At 41.1% G+C, this 20,977-nt stretch overlaps 2 protein-coding genes across 3 annotated transcripts in view; one reads left to right on the top strand and one right to left on the bottom strand.

Annotated features, from left to right (window-relative positions):
• Positions 1–1,632: 1,632 nt before the first annotated feature.
• ccdc28b (coiled-coil domain containing 28B) lies at positions 1,633–6,903 on the top strand. 2 transcript variants are annotated; one of them, XM_023284593.3, is made up of 6 exons: positions 1,633–1,892; positions 3,042–3,365; positions 4,325–4,494; positions 4,718–4,872; positions 6,450–6,472; positions 6,607–6,903. In XM_023284593.3, the coding sequence occupies exons 2-6, from the start codon at positions 3,130–3,132 to the stop codon at positions 6,659–6,661; spliced, it is 639 nt and encodes a 212-aa protein (XP_023140361.1). In that variant the 5' UTR covers positions 1,633–1,892; positions 3,042–3,129; the 3' UTR covers positions 6,662–6,903. The 2 variants fall into 2 exon arrangements, with proteins under 2 accessions (XP_023140361.1, XP_023140352.1); XM_023284584.3 differs by having other exon boundaries at positions 1,636–1,908.
• Positions 6,904–8,318: 1,415 nt separating this feature from the next.
• Positions 8,319–20,977, bottom strand: part of LOC111577954 (TOG array regulator of axonemal microtubules protein 1) — a 14,992-nt gene continuing 2,333 nt past the window's right edge. Inside the window, exons 3-23 of the mRNA XM_023284489.3 lie at positions 19,366–19,426; positions 17,381–17,509; positions 16,971–17,228; positions 16,597–16,877; positions 16,228–16,451; positions 15,675–15,775; positions 15,427–15,591; positions 15,258–15,326; positions 14,198–14,364; positions 13,927–14,098; positions 13,461–13,697; positions 12,909–13,032; positions 12,585–12,690; positions 12,103–12,338; positions 11,804–11,962; positions 11,150–11,276; positions 10,943–11,058; positions 10,612–10,795; positions 10,255–10,474; positions 10,067–10,153; positions 8,319–9,958 (exon numbers count right to left, since the gene is read on the bottom strand). Of these exons, the coding sequence (XP_023140257.2) occupies positions 9,705–9,958; positions 10,067–10,153; positions 10,255–10,474; positions 10,612–10,795; positions 10,943–11,058; positions 11,150–11,276; positions 11,804–11,962; positions 12,103–12,338; positions 12,585–12,690; positions 12,909–13,032; positions 13,461–13,697; positions 13,927–14,098; positions 14,198–14,364; positions 15,258–15,326; positions 15,427–15,591; positions 15,675–15,775; positions 16,228–16,451; positions 16,597–16,877; positions 16,971–17,228; positions 17,381–17,509; positions 19,366–19,426 (3,477 nt within the window). The 3' untranslated portion in view covers positions 8,319–9,704. The remainder of the gene's footprint in view (positions 9,959–10,066; positions 10,154–10,254; positions 10,475–10,611; positions 10,796–10,942; positions 11,059–11,149; positions 11,277–11,803; positions 11,963–12,102; positions 12,339–12,584; positions 12,691–12,908; positions 13,033–13,460; positions 13,698–13,926; positions 14,099–14,197; positions 14,365–15,257; positions 15,327–15,426; positions 15,592–15,674; positions 15,776–16,227; positions 16,452–16,596; positions 16,878–16,970; positions 17,229–17,380; positions 17,510–19,365; positions 19,427–20,977) is intronic.

Below are 20,977 nucleotides of genomic sequence, written 5' to 3'. Positions count from 1 at the left end.
TTAACAGCTTCAGCTACTATTTATATTTAAGGTGAAGACTTTACACATTGGATAATGTACAATACAAGTAATTGTTAAAGATGAATCCAGTGGTTTCCAATATTTTTGGCTTCTGACATGTTACAAAACATTTCACGAGTTAACAGCTTCAACAACATGTGCTTTCCCCTCTGAGGTTCTTACATTGTTTCACTTCTATTAAGGTTTAAATGATCCAATATCTCACTGAAGAATAGAAACATTATCAGAACTTCAGTTTTTCTCCTTTCCTCTCACAATAATCATGATCCGGATTTACCTGCTGTCCCTGTATATAAAACTGTATATACGGTAATTCAAACTGGCTCCATCTGCAGCAGCTACAACTGTAACCTGCTGCTGACACACTGATGCTTTGATATTAATAATCTAATCATTTTGTACAGGATATCATAGTGCACCAGTCAATTTTACTTTAATGCTTCAACTAAATTTTTGCTGCTAATACTTGGATTGATTTTTGTTGCAGGGCTTTTAATTGTAATTGAGTGCTTGTTATGTGATGATCAGCGTACATTTGTCTGTTTGTCTGTAAGCAACATTACTTAAAAAAGGACTAACGTATTTTGATGAATTTTTGAGGGAAGGTCAGAAATGACACAAGGACCAAGTGATTAGATTTTGGCAGTGATGCAACTTACTTACAGTCTGGATCCATGGATTTGTGAAAGATTTCTGTATCATTGCGAGATGACTGTAAGTGAACACTACTATCACATGATTGTGATCCTACTACAAATCGACTGGTGCAGACTTTAAATGCAGATGTTCATCTGTATTTAAAGGCTAAGGGGAATTATTTTGAGGACAGCAATGTACACATTTTGGACAGAGAGGACAGATGGTTTGAGAGAGGAGTGAAGGCGGCCATCTCTAAACAGAGGAGGAGGTCTGCGATACCACTTATCAAGCACCTATAATGCAGTGATTACATCTCTCCCCAGAAAGTTTCGCAATCATTAACATCTTGAGTCACTCCTGACTTGTCAGATTCAGATCCTTTGTTATGTAAACTGACAACTCCATCACCAAGATTGCTGTCATTGTTGGGAGACCACCTGATTTCACAGCAATTCACACTTTGAGGCATGTAATTCCATCAAGGCTGTTAATGGGGCCATGCGAGCCTGACTATAAACTCTAACTCACCATCAGTCAGTTAGTTAGAACTTAATCTTGGATGAGAGATGTTCAAGAACCTACAAGGGAAATCCAGCTGATTTCTTCTGAAGCTTCTACAATCACTTTCTGAGAGTTTGGACAGTTCCTCTTCCTTACAGTTACACTTATAAACAGAAGAGTTGTACAATACGTTTCGGGTCTATGCCACTAGCGAAGCTCCACCACCCACGAAACTGTCAGAGATTGTGGCATTTGTAGATTTCAGTGAAAGGGTGGAATTGGGAAGAAAGATGGAGATCTTTGGCGTCCCCATGTGGCCTGTTTGTGTCTGTCACCTAATGGCAAACCGCCTGGGCTGTAATAGAGAATATAAATATACATGTAGGATATCTGCACAGTACCACCATTAGCTGCCAGGTGCCTTCAGCAGCATGCAGTTGTTTGTATGAGATTAAACAGTGTCAGCAACCTTCAGGGCTGCTCCTCCTCCTCCTCCTCCTGGCGCACGGCGCGCAGGGCAGACTGGCTCTTTAAGAGGGATAAAGACGACAGTTCCACACGAGCCGAGCGCATCGTTGCCGCGCTTTACATTTCATCAGTAATTTACACACAGCTGCTGCAGGGATCGTTCAACACCGTCGTTATTTCTACATCTTCATTCATGTGAAGTCAAACGCTGTGTATCTCTAGGAGGAGAAATGCGACGCCGTGTCCAGCCGCGTTGCTCTCTGGTGCGTAATTGATTCGGTAAGTCTTATTTGTGTCATCCACAGACGATAAATCTGTTTACACGGCTTCTGCCACATCGAATGCTACCAACACGGGGCTACAAACAGCTGTGTACGTGTTGTTTTTCAGACACAACTGCTACAGCATTGATAGACTCATAACAAATGCAGCTTCGGGGTATAAAGTTGCCATTGTGTGTTATTGTCGTGGCCATCTTTGGACTCTACTTTGACGAGAGGCTGGTGCAGTGTTCAGGAGATAACTGCTATTCTAACTGTGATTCCATGTTTCAGGGGAAAAAGCCTTATTCAGACTCAGTGCTGAGATCATAATTGCCTTAATGTCTGTCTAACATAACAACAAGAAAGCGAGCAATAGGAATAAAGTACAGCCTACAACTGCTGCAGTGCAACAGAGTGCAGATCTTGCAACACTCTTGTGCATTTGTAAAAAATTGTTGCCTTTTCTCCATTACGTTGTAATGTTTCGTTTTTTCTTCTAAAAGATAAGGGTAATGCCTTCAACTCCTCTATCCTACCATGCACAAGTCTCAGAAAGAATGCAGTGTATTGATTTTCTCATCCAGCCTTCTGTCTGGAAGTGATGGACATTATGTCGAATTTAATATCACACCATGGGCTCCTCTAAGGCTCTGCCGTTTCTCTTATGCGAGACGAAAACAAACCTCATTGCAATGTAGCCTTTTTGCTTAATCGTTCATGTAATTGGTTTATTTGGTTAGAAAATGGACTCTACTCAGCGGTAAAGCATCTTCCTCCACACATATTCTCCAAGCTCTTTCCACTTTAGGGTTGGTCTAAAAATATCCATCAAGGCTACTGTTTCACTCTCAGGAAAGCAAAACCAGCAAATTGAGGCCATTAAAAAGTTCTGACTTCATTTAAGTAGGGGGGTGAGTGGTAATTGTCACATTTTATTAGAAGTGGGAGCACTGTTGATGTCAGTGACGGATATACTGCAGTAATTACCCAAAGGAGGCTGTTAAACTAATGAAAGCATCCCTGAATGTGCCGAGTGGAGGATCCTGGGCTGCAGCACTAATTTTGGCACCGTCAGAATCCTCCACAGAGTCTTTCTCAAAAGGAGGGGAAGGCTGCTGGCTTTTAACTTCCTGACCTTTGTTGTTTCAGGACGTCCTGTACACCAGCGAGGCTGTGGCCCCCTCACCTTGAGTTGCCCAGAGAGCTTCTTTTTAGAGGAAGAAAAATACATAGAGCAATGGAGGACAAACGCAAGAAGCGGAGCCCAAAGGTGTCTCTCCCCCAGCCCCCTCCTCCCCCCATCAACCCCCGCAAGCTCTCCGTCCTGCCTGCCAGCAAAAGTGCCACCTTCTCCCTCGGCCTGCCGCAGCCTCCCTCCCCCAAGAACAGAGGCAAGTATAAGAGATCCATCGGAGCGCCGGGACAGCCCAAAGAGGTGTTCACAGCCGTCGTACCTCCACCAAAGACCACCAGGTTTGTATCTCCGGAAAACTGTAGCCTCAAAACATCTACTGCATCTTGTATATTTGGGGGTTTATTTGTCATTTCTGAGCATATAATGGCCAAATTAAGTAATCTGAGATCACATAAACCATATCAGAAAACGACCTGTTAATGTAGTAGGAAGCATGTGTATGATTTCAAGCATCAGTTAGCAGATTTTGGTGTTTTTAGACACCAAAATCTGGTGTTTCTGTCTGGTACAACTGGTATTCAGCAACAGACTTACTCTGGGACATTTAGGACACCACTTATAAAGCATAACTACACAAAGCTGGCTGTATTTCCCCTTCAAATGTGACAAATGAGAAAAAGTATTTACTTAACCCTCCTGTTGTCCTCATTTACAGGCACGAAAAAATATTGTTTCTTTGTCTGAAAAAAATCCAAAAATTCAGCAAAAAATTCCTCAAATTTCTAAAAATTTTCAAAACCTTCAGGAAGAAAATTCCAATAATTCATTAAAAGTGTCTGTTAAAAGTTTCATTTTTTTTCTAAAAATCCCCCAAATTTGGTAAGAAAATTCTTGTAAATATTTTCAAAAAATGAATAAAAATCTTCCAAAAAAAATCCTAAACATATCTAAAGTGATTACATATATATCAGTAAAACTTCTGATATTTTCTTTAAGAACATTCACATAAAAATCAACCAAAATGCAGTGAAATTCGCTGGATTTTGGTTGATTTTTTTGTGAATGTTCTTAAGAAACATTTTTATCATTTCTTTTTTTCTACCAAAAATGTTCAAAGATTTCCCAAAAATGTTGAAAATGTGGACATCAGAAGTTTCACTGTGTAAATATATTTTTTTTCTCCACATTTTCAAACTTTAAAACGAGTCAATTTTGACCCGCAGGACGACATGAGGGTTAAACATGTCGACATATGTGACCACAACAAACTACTTCTATGTGTTTTTTTATCCGTCAGACCCCACAAGGAGAAGCCCAAGGCCCCCCAGCCAGCAGGGCCCAGTAAAGTAGTCCAGTCCTCCCCCCTGCAGCACTCCTTCCTTACAGATGTCTCAGACGTGAGAGAGATGGAGGGAGGCCTCCTCAACCTCCTCAATGACTTCCACTCAGGCAAACTACAGGCTTTCGGTAAGACAACCTTGGCCACTGAGGGAATATTCAGTAACAGGCTGCAAATAAAGACACTTGAAAAAGTGTCTTTGTTACACAGTTCAGACTGAAATCAAATAGCTGTGGTGCTATTTTTACAAACGTGCTGCCATGAAGATACTTTTGACTTTGCTGAAAAAGAGTTTACACTTTGTGCCGCAGAAAAGTCACACCGGTCTGTCTCAACTCGTCTTGTTTGTAGGTAAAGTGTGCTCCTTTGAGCAGCTGGAACATGTGCGTGAGATGCAGGAGAAGCTGGCGCGATTGCACTTCAGCCTCGACAGCCATGTGGAGGAGCTTTCTGAGGACCAGAGGAAGTGTGCCTCTGACCACAACCTGGAACACCTGCTCTGTAATGTAAATGACAACTTTTACATTGTACTTTGCAGTATTATATAACTTCAGTTTCACCTGTTGCCTGTCTAAATTTCAAGAACTGAGTTTGAACTGCTTATCTATTGTGTTTCCAATGTTGTAAACACAACTAAAGGTAGGGCAGCAGTTTCTTAAAGGTCCCATGTGGTGAAAATCCATTCTTATTCCACCTGAGGCACCAATATTTGCCTTGATCAAACTACTGCCTGCTACTGGCAAGGTGCTTCATGCAAAAACAGCATTTGCCTCGCTGTCCGCCAGGTTTATTTCTTCTCTAGAGCTGCTTCTGCTAACTCTAAAATGTCTGAGCCATGAGTAAAACACACCAATTGTTCTGCTGTTAGCTGCAAGAGTGAACACAAGAGTCTTCATGCACTTCACACCTCTTAGGAATTGAAGTTGCAGTGGATTACTTTGATTGTTACTGGTTATTTCCATATGCCCACAGATTAGAGGTGCTGTGGAAATTGTAAAGCTTAGGGACAGTCAAAAATGGTGGGAGCTTTAAGGGTGATTTGAAACCAATACGCAAAGACAGGATAGGATTCTGTTGTGCTTTAGTGCTCCGTAAACTCAGCCCATTTTTAGTCCAGTTCCCAATAAAATGTAAGTTAAAAACAATGATTGTGCTGTAAATTCAGCCATATTTCCATGTAAACTGATCACTTACAGAGAAACAAGCAATAGAAGGTTGACTCTTCAGCTCCACGCAGTTAATCACAGATGCAGGGAGAGTCTTCTTCCTGAAGGGGGCGTGGACAGCCACTACCAACACTGGCACAGCCTCTTTAGAACACGGCTAAAATCAGGGGTTATGCAGTCATTGTGAAATAAACCATCTTTGCAGTATTTTGAGGAGAAAATGTCAAAATTAAAATTTGCAGAGAAGGGCCCCAGCATGGGACCTTTAAAGTAGACTGACGAAGGTTTTCCAGACTGTCAAGCACAATGCTGTGAAGTAGTAAAACTATTTACAGGGATACACTGTAAAGAGCTTATTCTAGCGATATTACTCATCACAAGCAATGGAAAAAAAATCATACACTAGCATTAAAATCTGCTTTGCTAAACCGCTATGTTTTTCAGAAGTTAAATATTACCCGGCACTCAGAGTGATGTGCAGTCTAAGAATGCCTTGAAAGAGTTTCTATTGTTAGCGTGTTGTGTGGCTCCTAGTGACCCACACCCGCCGCTGGTATGCTCACTGCAGGAAAGTTGCAGTGAAATGTGTGAGGGAGGTGAGAACAAGCCTTCAGCTCATTACAGATACTGCTGCCAGTAATACTTGCTAGCTGTAGCCATGATGGATAATTGTGCCTCGGAGCAGATGGGCTGTGAAGTGACTCTCCTGTGTATAGATGAAAAAGGAAGCTGACCATTTGCTTTTGTAAACACTGTAGTCAGATGATGGGACTTAAATTCAAATATTGACCTGACACAACAGCGCAGGCTGTTATGTAATATGATCACATTTAGAGATTAGTGCCCTCTACTATCACATCACTTTCTATTTTTGTCTGTCTGTTTTCAATACACCTCTCATCCGTTTGTTTCTGCAGCTGGAGGAGCTCAGCACCTCAATGTATCCTTTCCTTACTGAATGCATGTTTATTTATGGGAATCACCGGGCAGTCCTCGGAGTGGACGCCAGATTTGTATGACCTTGTTTTCAGTTCAAAGTCTTTCCGTGTGAATCCTTAATGTGTCCGTGTTCAGACAAAAGCTCCACTTGGCTGAGAACCAGGACCTGCCCAAGACATCTGGTCCCTGACAGAGTGAGGCGTACGGGACGGCAACCGCACACACTCATCTTCTCCCAACATCTAACAAGTCCGGGTTGCCATGGCATTGATCCAGCTGCCTTAGTAACAGAATGGAAAGATCCACGGGAGGAGGGGCTATTTTTCCATTTGGTCAGTGAAGCTGAGGGAACAATACAGCGACTGGAAGCAGCAGAGCATTAAATGAGCACTCAACCAAAATCAGAAAGCCCTCATTCATAGCACACACACACACACACAAAAATGACTGCATGGAACAGGAATGCGAGAGGAACATGTTTTTTGTTAGTTTGGAACAGTTTCTCGGCATCAACTAACTTGGCTTCAGTTATTAGTTCTATCACTTCAGCAAATAACTGAATCCAGATGAGTGTCATCATTGGCTCTCGGTTTTTCATGAGAAAAAGCACATTTCATGAGATTTTAAGAGTTTATATTGTACTTTAGTTCATGTTACGCCATGATTTTAGAAAGCCAAGGTATGACATTTGCACCACATCCAAGTAGCAAACATATTTGGCCCTTTTGACAACACCACTGTGGTTCAGCTCAGAAGTTTTAAGGGAGTTTTGCTATTATTCCGAATATAATCCCTTATTTTTATACCTTTGCTAAAAGTTTGTAACTGGAAAACTGACTGGATTTACTAAAAGCTGGGTGTTCCTTTCTTACAACTGTGCTTTTTGAAGGGACTATGTGAGGGGACCTAATGTACAAAAAATGTATTTGATTATCTTACATGTGAATTACAGATAAAACGGTTTGATTATGTGCAATTCAGCTACTGTGTTTGTTGACAGGATTGCCTTGACGGTTTTTTGAACGAGGGCCCAGTAGCATCAACCCTCCAAGCACAAGCTAACCCACCCTGCTACTGAAATGCTGTAAAATGGCCTACTGTCTCGTGTAGGTCACACAGGGAGTCCAGTCTGACACAGGAGGACATTCAGTTGTCTCTTGTGACACTGTGTTGGATAGCACTTACCCAGTGCAGTGCAGCTGGCATAAATCTCTGTACAGTGCTATTTCAAAATGGCAGCTACTTTCATAGTTAAAGGTTTACAGAGAAAGATTATGATTCGGATTTTATTGAGTTCCGAACCTGGCAGCAGTGTGCGAACTACAGGGGAGTCAAGGGGAATTTGGCTCCTCCTAACAAGACATGAGCTTTTTCTGAAATTTTGGAGTCTTTATAATATTGGCAATATGCTATTTATGCCATGCATTTCTATTTTTCCATATCTTAATCATCATGGATCAGGCATAAAATCAGGTTATTAATGTGCGTTTCCTGCATGAGGACTATTCATCACTAATTCACTTTAATAAAAGTACCAGCATGCATGCTGATCTTGTTAGCGTCATTGAAGCATGGTAGTGCGATATAATAAACTGAACTTACTTTAACCCAAAGATCAGAAAAACCAACTTTTTTTTGATGGCAACTGCCATAAAACCAAACAAACTCAACCCTCTGTGGTGCTGATAGCAGGCAGCAGCAGCTACTTTTGATAGGTTCAGATGTTTTATCTGTTGAATAAGTGAAAAAAGTGAGCTCCCCAAAAGCCATAATGTAGTTCACACACCGCCTGGCAGTGTACCTTGGCCATCATTTTTAATCCCTGTCAAGGCAATTAGTGATATGAGTTTTCAACATGAAATGTCAAAGCATTTCAATGTGTTGGTGTGTCTTTTTTTTTTTTTTTTTTTAAACTGCTTGTTAAGCCTACCTCTTTTTCAAAGCCTTGGAATATGTAAAACGTTTCTCAGTCTGGTTACTCCATCAAAGAGCCTTCACAGTCAGCTATTTCCTATTATTTCAGCATATAAAGAGGGGTCATCAACAGAAGGCTAGTCACCATTAGCTTTACAGACATGTCATATGAATTAGGTACAGTTAAAATAAAAAACACTTGTAAAGGATCTCATGTATTCAGAAAATGTGCCCATTAATAAAGGTAAATTATGTAAGCTGAAAAATTATACTGTTTTTCTTGAATACAATTTAATTCATTTTTCAACTTGAAATATCATTTTAGAAAATCAAAAATTGACAATAGATATCAATAGCTGCAGGTAACATCCCTCCATCCCATTTCCAAGCCTTGAATGAGGCACAGTGAAGTTTGTTTTACAGAAATAAAAGTTTATTTATATATCTCTTTCCTCTTGTTCACAAACAAAGTCAATATAATTTAACAATAGATGAGTTAAAAGGCTACTTGAAGACTGGCACTATACTGAGACAGAATCAGACCTGGGCCTTCACCGTTTCTCAGGCAACCACAGGAGTAAAACTCCTTTTCTTTTTCCCTTCCAGAAGCAATAGTTTGAAACCAACCTTGGTCTAGGCATCCGGGTACACGTATTATATCTCCTTAACAAAAATAGAAACAATCTTGATCCTGCCAGTAAAATTTGGTCATGCAAATAAAGACAGACAGTACCAACTCAGCACATCATTAATATGACTTTTAAACATTACACAGTAGATAAATTAGAACTGTACCATCATACAGCATACAGATTAAGCTAATACTGTGCAAATACACATTTAAGCTGTACAAAAGTATTTTGTACTATCTTGTTAATCTCAGTTCATAAAGCTTCAAATCAACTACATAAGACAATTTAAAAATATCACATCACATTTGATGAAACAGCAAAAATATACACCTTTTGGGTCCCTGTCTTTTTCCTCTTCTGTTTGTGCATTTCATTTTACATTCTGCAATAGTGTTTCTGATTTGTCTACAGTACATGTATAGAATATAGGAAAAAAAGCAATGACAATGAGCTACTTTCAAAGTGCAAAGAGAGCAGGTTGGGTGTGTGTAAGACCTGATGTCAGTATTTTACAACTGTCCATGCTTCTGTACCAGAGGAAATCTCACTGAGATAATTTTTAAGGACTTTCTCTTGATATAAAAGTGCAGGCACTGTAAGAAATGTAGAACATCTCTGTCTTCAAGTAAGATCAGTGTTAATGTTGTTCTCTTCCAACATTTGGTTGTGTTTGGACCTTGCTGTACCTTAAGATAAGGTCCTTAGGACCTCATTTAAACCTTTATGGACATTGGCAGGCTGGGAGGCAGCGCACTCACTCAGGCTTGGCCCCATCTGGGCATGAAGGGCTTGGCATAGGTTGGCAGTAGCACCCCTAATGCTGCCACCCCTGCCATGAATGGTGCCGCTGTGGGTAGAGGTGCCCAGGAGGTGCCACAGCAAGGGCAACACTTTCTGCTCCACCATCTGGGGCTTGCGAGGGTAGAGCTCTGTCACAAGATCTGGATACAGAAAATGAGAAACAGCACCATGTATTCAGATCGATCAATGCAAAAACTGTGGCCATAACCAGCTGATTACAGCGCTCAGAACTGTTATGCCAGACTTACCTGCAACCTTTTCGATAAGATCCACCTTTGCTTTGCCACTTAAAAACTGAGCCTTGGTGCAGAAAGGCTGAAGAAGAAGAATGTTGTCTGTAATGAAAAAAAATACTAAGTGAAATAGAAACCTTTCTGCCAATCAGAATTCACCTCAAACTTCAGGTTTGTAAGAAATATTTGTCTAAGATTAGTACCAAGATTCAAGATAAGTGCATTAATAGCTCCAATAGCAGCAGAGTAGATGGCATTGTTCTTGGAGTTGAGGTGATTGTCCACGATTGCTGGGACCAAGATGTTGACCACTTGGGACAAGTTGTCCTTTAACAACTTTATGATTTTCTGTAGCGACTCCAGGGCATACAGGTTGACCTTGCTGTTGGACTCCTGCAGCCTGGCTTTGAAGGCATCAAACACCTGCAAGAAGAGGGAGAACAACAAACACTGACTGTTTATTGTGGCTATTATGACTTATAGAATGATAACTGAGAACAACAAAGTAAATAACAAAATAACTTTGATGGGATTTGAAAAAAAAACATGCTTGTACTAACCGGAAATATACTATTGATGACCATGTTGGGGCTGTGTTGGCAGTCAGTCACTAGCTGATCGATGCCCTTGATCCTCTCTCTGAAGTCCTTTGAACCCAGCAGGCCTGAGATCTGCTTAATGTATTCAGTCTTGTCTGCAATACTCTGTGTCTGAGATCTACAGCTGTAATGGCTATTGGACTCCCTGGAGATGATTGGAAACACGTTTAATGGTTCTGCATGAACAGCTTACTCTCCATATGTATTATGCAGTTTGTGAAGGCTTAAGTGCCAGATGCTTGATTTAGAGTGTAGAGGCACCTTTGCTGTACTGCTTGATATCTACACCCACCTGTTGGTCTGGTTGAGTGGCTCTCTGTTGAGAGATGAGGCCCTGACTGTACCACTGCCTGGGAGGGAGCGTCTCCCCCTGGCTGACTGACTGTCTTGGGGCATCTCACCAAGACCCTGTAAAACACAACACTCTCCAGGTTAGATGACAGTATTTGACTTGTCGCAAACACATCAGTGCGACAGTAACCAGAAACAAACAGTGTACCTTTGTCTTGAGAGTGAAGACAGTGTCTCTGACAGTCTGCAGGTCTTTGGTCGGGATATATTTCTCCAGGATCTTGTCAAAGTCAGGGTGGGATGACAGGGACAGCAACATTCGACGGCCAAAGTATCTGTGGGGTAAACCAGTGTTAAGCAGACATCAAAGTGCTTATATTAACTGTCTCTCTCTTGTCTGTGCATTGGCTTTTCAGCAGTTATTGGGTATTTGCAGTAAGAGCAGGAAGCAAGAAACTCTTGTTATTTCATTTCTGTTTCAAATACTTTTTTTAGGATTGTGCATCAACCAGAGCAATCGGAGTACAGGTTGGTGACATACTGGGTTACAATGCGGTACTGTATTGGGCTGTGTCGAAATGTGTTTCTAATATATTTTCCATCACTACTTTTGCATATGAAGGAACAGAAAATTACATCATAACGTCTTTAACAGAGCCTATATTATCTTTTTTGGTTTCTTTCCCTTCCTTCTATGTTAAAAATACATTTTTATGAATGTAGAAGTCAGTATTTGGGCCCAAGGTAATGATTTTTTTGCTGTTATGAAAATATTATTCTCACTCAAGTTCTTGCAAACACAATAGTTAAATCATTGCAAAAAGTTGTAAATTGTTAAAACTTAAACACATATCGATCATACCTGGCTTCCTGTGAGGAGTCTTGAGCTAGTTTGCTGACAGCAGGTAAGATCCTGTCAGTGAGATCTTTACCACCAGACAGGAGACGTGCAGCACCAACTTTTTCTACCAGATTAGCCAGATGCTGAGCTGTGCATTTCCTCACCACTGCGTTAAGGTGACTGTCAACAGAGGAGAAACCAATTCAGCAATTAAAGATTAAGATTGTAAAATAGTTTAGTGTCAAAAATAGTGCAAAGGTACACACCATAATTAATAATAATGGGTATGGTGAAAAGGTTTGTTCTGTTTGTACTCTAACCTGAGTCCTCCAGTGAGTAAAGCATTAATGCTACGAGTCGGGGTGCAATGCTGCACCATGCAGTCCAGAGCTGCATCCACATCCTGCCTGATGAAGGCGTTACTCTCTCCAGCCTTCTGCAGTAAAGCTTTAACTGTTCCCTCTAGCTCCTGGTCCATTGCCCTCTGCAGGTGTGTGTACAGGTCACCCAGCGTACACACCGCAACCCTGGACACACCTGACCGCAGGTTCTTCACCTTAATGAGATGTACGATATTAATACTTAGGGTGGAACGAGAGCCTAAAATACAGGACAAGAGATAATCCAACAAAAAATACAAGAACTTCACAAAAGCACCAGGCAATTGAGGCTGAAACTATGTATAATTACTGGGGCAGCATCAAATGAAATTCATTTGGAAACCAAGATACTAATAGCAGAGTAAGACAGCATAATGAATAAATGTCAATATGATGTCGGAGTGTTACACAAGTTTCATTACCTCTTGAATGAGAGACAGGCACACATCATGAAGCCTGCCTTGAAGTGTGTCTGAGTGGTAATGGGCCAGAGAGCGCAGGAACGTCAGACCCTCGATCTTCTTCTCCCTGAATTAAAACAAAAATACACAAATGTCAGCTATTTTTTGACAAGTTTTGGTTGCTGACATTAATTGCCGTTGAAAATGAAATGCTGGAAAATTCTGAAAGTTGCTGGAAAATGTCTCTTTTTCGATCTTAAAAAGGTCTTGTTACTGTAATTTTTATAAAAGTATGTAGATTACTTAGATGTCAGTCATCAGTATAAGGGACTGAGTGTTTCTCACCAGTCTTCAGAGCTTAGGAGGTTGAAACTCTGCGTCAGTGCCAGTTCAGGCTTCGAAAATGGACACAGCTCTGGAGGCTCCGAGAGATTTTTCTTGTGGCCCACAGTAGTGGGGGACAGCTCATCTAAATGGCCCGTCAGACACCACACAACACAAAGACACACAGATTCGTTCTCATGTTACATCTCTATCAGTCTGAAAACAAGTAGTGTGTGTGGGTGGCGGTGCATTAACGGTAGGCTGTCAAAACAAAACATTGTGGCACATTACCCGAAGCAAACATCTTATTCACCCATGCTCTGATGGCTCTGGCAGTCTAATTAATGTTGCAACATTCTCTATAAACAAAAGCCTGCTAAAGCACCAGATTATCTATTTATAATATGACTGAATGTTGCTAAATTGCAAGGTAGTGTCGAGAGAAAGAGATAACACACAGCAATGCGATAAAGATTCACCGTGACATTTCTGAAAGTGTAAAAGATGGATAATTATGTTTGACATTTCACGCAGCATGTAGTGAAGTCTATGAAGTCTTTTAGATCCACTGACCTGAACTGTGAGAGAGCGACGGTCGGGTTCTGCTGAGGCTAGGTGCCCTCCTAAGACGGGACAGATTTTTTGGGTTTGGGGGCACTGTAGGGGGGCTCGGGTGGTGGGGTGGGGTGTAGCTCTTAAGTGGGCTTTGGGGTCCTGGTGGACTGGCAGGACTGGTGGGACTGATGGGGGACTCATCAGAGTGGAGGTCTGCCTTGGTGGATGTCAGCGTGCTGCCGTTCAGATGCAGATCTACAACACAGAAGAAAATATCACATCTATGGCTGCAAATAATATGATCTGCAAAGATGGATAATTTCTTATCATGATCGAAATAGCTGTATGCTGCTATTAAAAGGGGCTGATGTGGAATAAATCACAAAAAAATGTCTCATTTGTTAACTACAGTGTAGGAAGGGATTTATTTATGTTGTCATATGAAACTAAGACTAGCTGGTTAAAATTTCTGAAACTCTCTTACCTTTGATGTTTAATGGTTTATTCTCCTCTGTAGGTGAATCAGACAGCATCTTTCTGACACGGTGGCGGATCTTTTCTCGTGCGTGGTCCCCTTGAGTTAAGTGACTGTCTAGCTGATCCAGACGCTGCAGCCGTGTCTTATCCTGGCAGAACCTTGTATTCTTCAGCCTCTCCTGCACGTACATTGGTAGAAAACACTCAAGGTGGGACTTTGGTAACAAGAAACGTTCTATGATGTACTATGACTCACCAGTAGACAAAGTGTGACTAACCTTAACCTCTTCTGGACGTGGGCTGTCATCGCCGTCTAGGTGACTGCCATACAGAGTGTAGCTTTGGATGCCTGCTGAGGGATCAGTAGGGGGTTTGGCAGCCAATTCACCCTGCTCAAGTGACAAGGCTCCTGGACGGCTGGAGGACACTGCAGAGCCAAACATGCCTAAGAAGCATGACAGAGATATTAATCAGATAACTTAAATGTCTGATTGAAAAGGTGGATACCATAGGCTGAACTGCTAAATAAATCAGTAACAGGGTTGCACAAATCATGATTACTTTAATCAATATTGGAATTACAATTAATGTTCATGATTAATTATTGATTTTAAGGACAAAATATTTTGATTTCATTTTTACAGAGCTCCGCTTTCATTTCCACATTGTGCTAAATTCTTGCCAATTAAGACTTAAAATAGGGTCCGTCTTCACCTGAATTCATTGCTTCTCCCTGTGACAAAATAAATAACACTTTACCCAAAATACCTCCATGCTTAACTTATGCCTGTCAACAGACACCACAATTTATATGCTAGCTAGGCGGGTGTGCACAGAGAACCCTCTAGTTTCCCCACTGTCACTGCAGTGCACAGAACTCCAAAAATTACCAAAAAAATCCTTGAAAAGATTGAAACACTAGTTTTAGTGTCAAATTCACCCAAATTAAAACCATGTAACTCTATCTACGTGGTCAGTGGACCATACATGTTAAATGTCGATGTTGCAGTTGATCGTGTACATTTAACTATTTTAAGCCAAAATTATGTTTCCATTATGCAGTTCTAAACAGCAGTAAGACCCAAATAATTATTTTCACTGCTATTACGATGTTTTTATATTTAAGAGTCTTACTCGGAAATTTTACCTATAAAACTCTATTTCGAAGTTTTTCATGAAAAATTGAAACGAAAAGTTCTTTTGTCAGATGCAGATAAAATGGGTATTTTCTCTCAAGAGTCTGTTGTGAAAAAAAATCACAGAGCTACAACACTATCTCAGTAACACTGGAAAAAAGGAACAATGACTGATGGCCTTTACAGTTTTGTAGATGCTGACCTCTTCCAATCACTCCTTCAGGCATGTCTGTGCCGGGTGAATTCCTGCTGCTGCTGTGACTCTGGGATCCTAAACATCAAAGAAGAGAAATAATGATTGATTAGTTGCCAGTGTTGTTCCATGGCATACACAAAAGAAAAGCCTGTTATGTTTGGCACTGCTGGCTGACCTTTGGCAGGCTTCAGAGCTCTGACTGATTCACGGAAAGCTGGCCTGACCAGTGGAGGGGACGGTCCCATTATCTCTTCCTCAGTTTTGCTTGTTCCATTGGAGTACATGACTCTCTGCCCAACAACACCCACGTCAGATGACAGTTCGTTTCTCTGGGACAATGCTTTAAAACACAGAAAACACAGATGTAAATGAGATGCGTGACAATGCAACAGAATGAGTGAAACCATTTCATCCTTTTTATACCTTGAAGGCTGCTGAAGTCCATGAACACAGAAGATCTCAGTTTTGCAGAAGGCACTCTTGCAATGCGAGGTTTCATTCCTGAAGCGGCAGAGGTTCCAGGACTGTTGACAGATGTGACAAGTGAGAAATTATGCTGGGAAACTGATTAGCACTGTTCAACGTGTCATCATACAACACCATAGCAGAAGCAGGTTAAAATAGCTCAGACTTGTCAACAGGTCTGTGGCAGCATTTATTCAGTTAACTAAAATATAACAACAGGCACTTGAGTTGACTAATGCATGTTCCGACATACAGTAATTCTTATTACAGATTAAATTTATTTCAAACCATTTTGTAAGCAAATCTGTCTTTATACAAACTACAACCCCCGAGATAATAAAACATGTTTTTGCTTAATAATATTTTGATCTTGGCAAAAGACTAAAATCAAATCAAAAAAGCTCAAGCTTTTATATTTAAGGTGTGAGTCTATTCATAGACAGTCAGGCCATGTCAAATGCTACAGGGACATAATTAGCGATACAATTTAGAAAAAACGTTTATCTTTTACCTGGTTTTGATGCCATTGAAGCTGGAGTTGGCGACTGAGCTCAGACTTGAAAGACCACTTTCACTGGCTGAGGTGGTAAGCACTGGAGAGGTGTGTGACGGTGAGTCCAAACCCAGGTCCACCCTCACAGCTGAATCAGGGCTGTCTGGATCTGGACTACTAAGGCTCACTTTTGCCCTCTTCTTGGCAGCACTATTGCGTAATGAGCGCAGGGAGTTCAGCATCTGTGAACAACATACAAATTAGCCTATGCAAGCATGACAAGAACAACGACCTTTTAACTTGAACACCCTGGACTTGCAGATGGTGAAATCATTACTTTGGTCACACAGTCCTGATTATGAACAAAACACAAGCAAAATTGCTGACCTCCTGCATGTCCAGAGGATCATCCTCCTGAAGATCTGGTGTCACACTGATGCTATCAGGGTCCAGATTAAGGTTCTTTTCTAGTTGCTGGGTCTGAGGGCTTCCCGGAGCATTGGATTGCTGGCCATTATAAGAATAGGCCTGTTCTGCTGGAGGGACTATTGGTGATATGGAGAGGTTGGTCCGGGTGTTGCTCAGAGCCCGGCGGAACGATGAAGTGGAAGAAGAACTCACGAGGGAGGCACGAAGAGGTCCAGGAGAGCGTCTGCTAGACAGGTCTCCTAGGACAGGACAGAAAGAAAAAAGAATGATTCAAAATGGCATTTTTAAATTTTTACAACTACATATAGAATAATGCCTTTTAACTATATTACCCTTTGCCGTGCCTGCTGTGTCTCTCCAGGGGCTGCTTTCTCGCTGGTGAGGGCCATTCTCTCTCTTGTTGGGCCAGGTGTTGGACATAGAGAGAGAGGAGTCTGCATGTCGGCGGGGCAGCGTCGGAGTGAGCATGCCCCCTGGGAGTGTAGCCAGTGGGTAGGAGGGCAGAAGGAAGGATGTGGTGGAGTTTGAGGGCAGGGAAAATGTTCGCTCAACACTGGGGTTCCTTGAAATCACATGTCCTTTGGGTGCCACTGTGAGACGTTGCATTCAAACGTCAGACCCATAAAAAACTTGACGTAACAGAAGTTAGCATGGTGTGGATAGTTTGTGGCTGGTTAAATGCTAAATACAGCTTTACATAACTGTACATGCATGGAAATTATGTGACATAAGGACTTCTTACCAACATCTGGGTCAGAGAAGTTAGTGGTTTTAAAGATATCAGGGTCTAAGTTGAGGCTTCCACTTCTTCGGAGATGTACAGGAGACTCCCTCCTTCGGGAGGACTGAGGCTTCGGTGGTTCCGCAGAACCTAAATAGAAATTATATTTTCACTCAAAGACTAGTACACTAAATATAATCTTTATAAAAAATTAAATTTCCCTCCTGCTTTCACATGAGGGTGTCTTCCTCAAGCTTGGGTCCTCTACCAGAAGCCTTAGTTCCTAGGGCTGCACTCCACTGGACAGAGACCTCAGGTGTTTGACCTGGAATCTGCTAGTCACTCTCACATTTTTCTGATCACAGCCCCAACTGCTCCTATAACCACTAGGACTTCACCTTCCACATCTGTTCCAGTTGTTCCACCAACTCCTGGTGCTTTTCTTTCTTCTCATGCTCCTTCGTCGTGACATTACTGTCAACTTGCCAGTCTGGAACTTAAAGTCACACAGGATCCTAGCTCTGCTGTCCTCCACCACTTTTGGTGGTGTGCACCATGGAGACTTGGGGACTTCTAAACAATATTTGGCAAAGATCTTTCTGTAAATTATCCTAGCCATTTGGGTATACCACTCAATGTGTGCTGCCCTGCCCTGCTGGCCTCAAATAGTAACTAACCTGGCAAATTAAGGCACAATGGCATAATTACAGTGTGTAATATATAAAAAGTTGAGTTTGAAATACAACTTTCCCATTTTAATCTGATTTCATCAACAGCATAATATTTGCAATTGTTGAAAATAAATCTTGCTACTCTTTCCATGATGCTCCATGACCTTTATTTATGATTTTAATGTTTGTCTGTGTCGCTGAACATATGCTGTTATCCAGCAAGTTTAACAAACATGTCGGCCTGAACAGTTTTTCAGTTCAGATTCAGATATGTGGATATTTCGTAAAAGGAGACAAGAAACAGATTTTGACATAAGATTGAAGATACTAAAGAGATGTAACTGATGTGTAGTTTGTTTCTTAACTGGGTAAACACCGCCGGCAAACTTTGCAGCAGAAAGTTCAGTAAATCTTAAATCCAATCTTGCCATTGAGCACAGACGACTATATAGAGCAGGTTAGACACAGCTGTAGCCACAACTGGACATTGAGCTATATTTATCACAACTATATTCATTATTATTTAGCTTTAGACTTTTATAAGGCATGGAAAAAGAAAGTAATTTAAAAATTCTAGGCACACCTTTTACCCTTGTAAATCTTCATTTGAGGATTACCACAAGCATGTGTCCAGATTATATAAGATGTAGTGACCACATTGGAAAGGAATCTAATCCCTCTATAAGCAGCCAGAATCAAACAGCCAATGGGTCAAAGAGATAAAATCCAACAGAAAGTGCACTGATGGAGGAAAACAACAAACAGAACATTTGCAGAACACAATATTTTGGCAAATATAAGTACGCAACAATACCTTTCGTTTCAGAATCTGATGTACAAATACTCATCATTTGAGATATTGTGAGATTTCACAGAAGGTGGCATACTGCAAGAACTCCTTGCCATTGATATTCATCCACCTTTTGCTACATACTGTCTCTCTTTAGGGCTCAACTGTTGTTCAATGGAGAGCACAAGGGCAGCAATACCGGGTCAGATTTTAATAGTTTGAGGGCAATTTCTGTGACTATTCATTATGTCCTTAATCCACTAACATGCCAACATTTAGAAACCTAGAAACAGCTGGTGAGTGGTATGGTGCTATTGTCTTTTCTGGCATGATGTGAGACTTGTATGGCACTTATCTGCCAAGCAGCATGTAACCGTGCTCATCTCAGGGCTTTTGGTGACATGTGGAGTGGTGACTCCTTTGACTTAGCATCCTAATCCAATTTAAAGCTGCTCTAAACTGAGTCAGGCTGAGGCTGACCATGACAACCAGTCAACTGCATTCATCACCTTATACGGAATTAATAAGAAGGTCTTGGCACTTACTGAAACTGGGTATGTAGGCCTCTTGCTTCCTGGACAGGGGAAGGAAATCCTCTCTTGCCACCTATGAATGAGAAGATTTTTTTTCTTTTAAGAGCAACAATAAAAGGGTAAGTTCAAATAACGTAAAACAATCCTTAAATATAACCATGGCCTCAGTGTAATTCCATCCACTAGCCTGAACAAAGGAAAGCAAAGACAGACTGACAAGAGACATTCTCCTTTGGGTGGATCTTCTGCTTCTGTGAAGAGACTTAATGTGCATAGTGTCGGCTGTTCTCATGAAAGTTTTACTCTCGCTGTGAACCTTGTTCAAATATAAATAACGGAAGTAGAGAGAGAAATGTGCATTCGTACATGCAACTCAGCCTTTGACATGAGACAGTGTGCCTCAAGTTAGTCCCACCACCTCCAATCTGACAATCAACACTCACTGCAGAGCACTTGGTGTGATTGCAATCAAGAGGAGAACAGTAAATAAGCCTTGTTTTACACGCGTAAACCTGAGATATTGCCAATTATGTTTCACGCCCCCTTCAGTAAGTGTGCTGTGTGGTAATGAGGTTGCTGGGAAACAGACACTGCTGTAAACAGAAGGTTTTTCAAATGGATGTTTCTAAGCTTGATAATAGTTCCCAGAACAAAATATAGTCAATTATTACTTCATAAAACAAAGCCACTTATCACAAACAGCAGACATGGTTAAAATATAGTATCAGCTATGCTTCAAAAATCATTCTCGTGCTAGCTAAGAAAATATCATATGGTACATGTCCCTCATTGCGTACTTTAAGCAAACAATGTGGTAGATCGCCCGTGATTTTCACAGCACTTATTCTCAAAATAGTGGATGCTTATTGTTTCAGCAATGGTGCCACTGTGCAGGAAAATGAGTCATCTACTGTATTTCTTTAGGGAGAGTGTCAGTGATGAGCGCTCTGAGAGTTTATCTATCTGGTCCTCTTTATCCTCTGTATCCCACTGTTTATTAAGTACTTGGAGCCACATATTCAAATATACAAATCTGTTCTTGCCCAGACAAAAAAAGGTTTCTAAAAACAGTTTTGACATGCATTATAGAAAGTCTGTGCAATTTATGTTCCAAAAGAAGTGAGGTGCAAGGATGAGAATCATATACACAAGCCAAAGATGTGCAAGATACAACTCTCCCTCCCTACTGCTCTCTGTCCATACTGCATCATGAGAGAGATAACTATATTTAGGTTTCCGCCCTCAAATTGTCTCCGAGGACAGCACCACTGCTAAGATTTGGTAAGTCTGTTTGGACTGTTGCTTTTGGGCGTGACTCACCTTGGTTATAACAAAAAAATACCCAATTCTTACAATAGAAACATTGGCAAGGCCCCAGATCTATTAACATGAATGAATGTTTACAAAGGATATCTTCATTGTTTCTTTGAAAACCAAGCAAGACTAAAAGGAGGCTGAGCAAGGATATAAATAAACCTCTCCTTTCACGCTCTTAGCAATTACTGCACTTGTTGACTGATTGGGAGCAAATCAACGTAACTGTCTGGCCACTGAGATGCTCAGTAATTTTGAAATAAACATAAAAACATTTTGATGTTCCTGAAACCTTTGAACAAGGAGTCAA

The sequence above is a fragment of the Amphiprion ocellaris genome, chromosome 20, assembly GCF_022539595.1.
Source record: "Amphiprion ocellaris isolate individual 3 ecotype Okinawa chromosome 20, ASM2253959v1, whole genome shotgun sequence".
NCBI lineage: Eukaryota > Metazoa > Chordata > Actinopteri > Pomacentridae > Amphiprion > Amphiprion ocellaris.
This window is presented reverse-complemented; position numbering and strand designations above follow the sequence as displayed.

What these genes read in the sequence shown, in the direction of transcription:
- ccdc28b (XM_023284593.3), top strand. Translation starts at nt 3,130, where the DNA reads ATGGAGGACAAACGCAAGAAGCGGAGCCCAAAGGTGTCTCTCCCCCAG. An exon ending in CCTCCACCAAAGACCACCAG is followed by an intron (nt 3,366 to 4,324) that starts GTTTGTATCTCC and finishes TTTATCCGTCAG; the next exon opens with ACCCCACAAGGAGAAGCCCA. An exon ending in AGGCAAACTACAGGCTTTCG is followed by an intron (nt 4,495 to 4,717) that starts GTAAGACAACCT and finishes TCTTGTTTGTAG; the next exon opens with GTAAAGTGTGCTCCTTTGAG.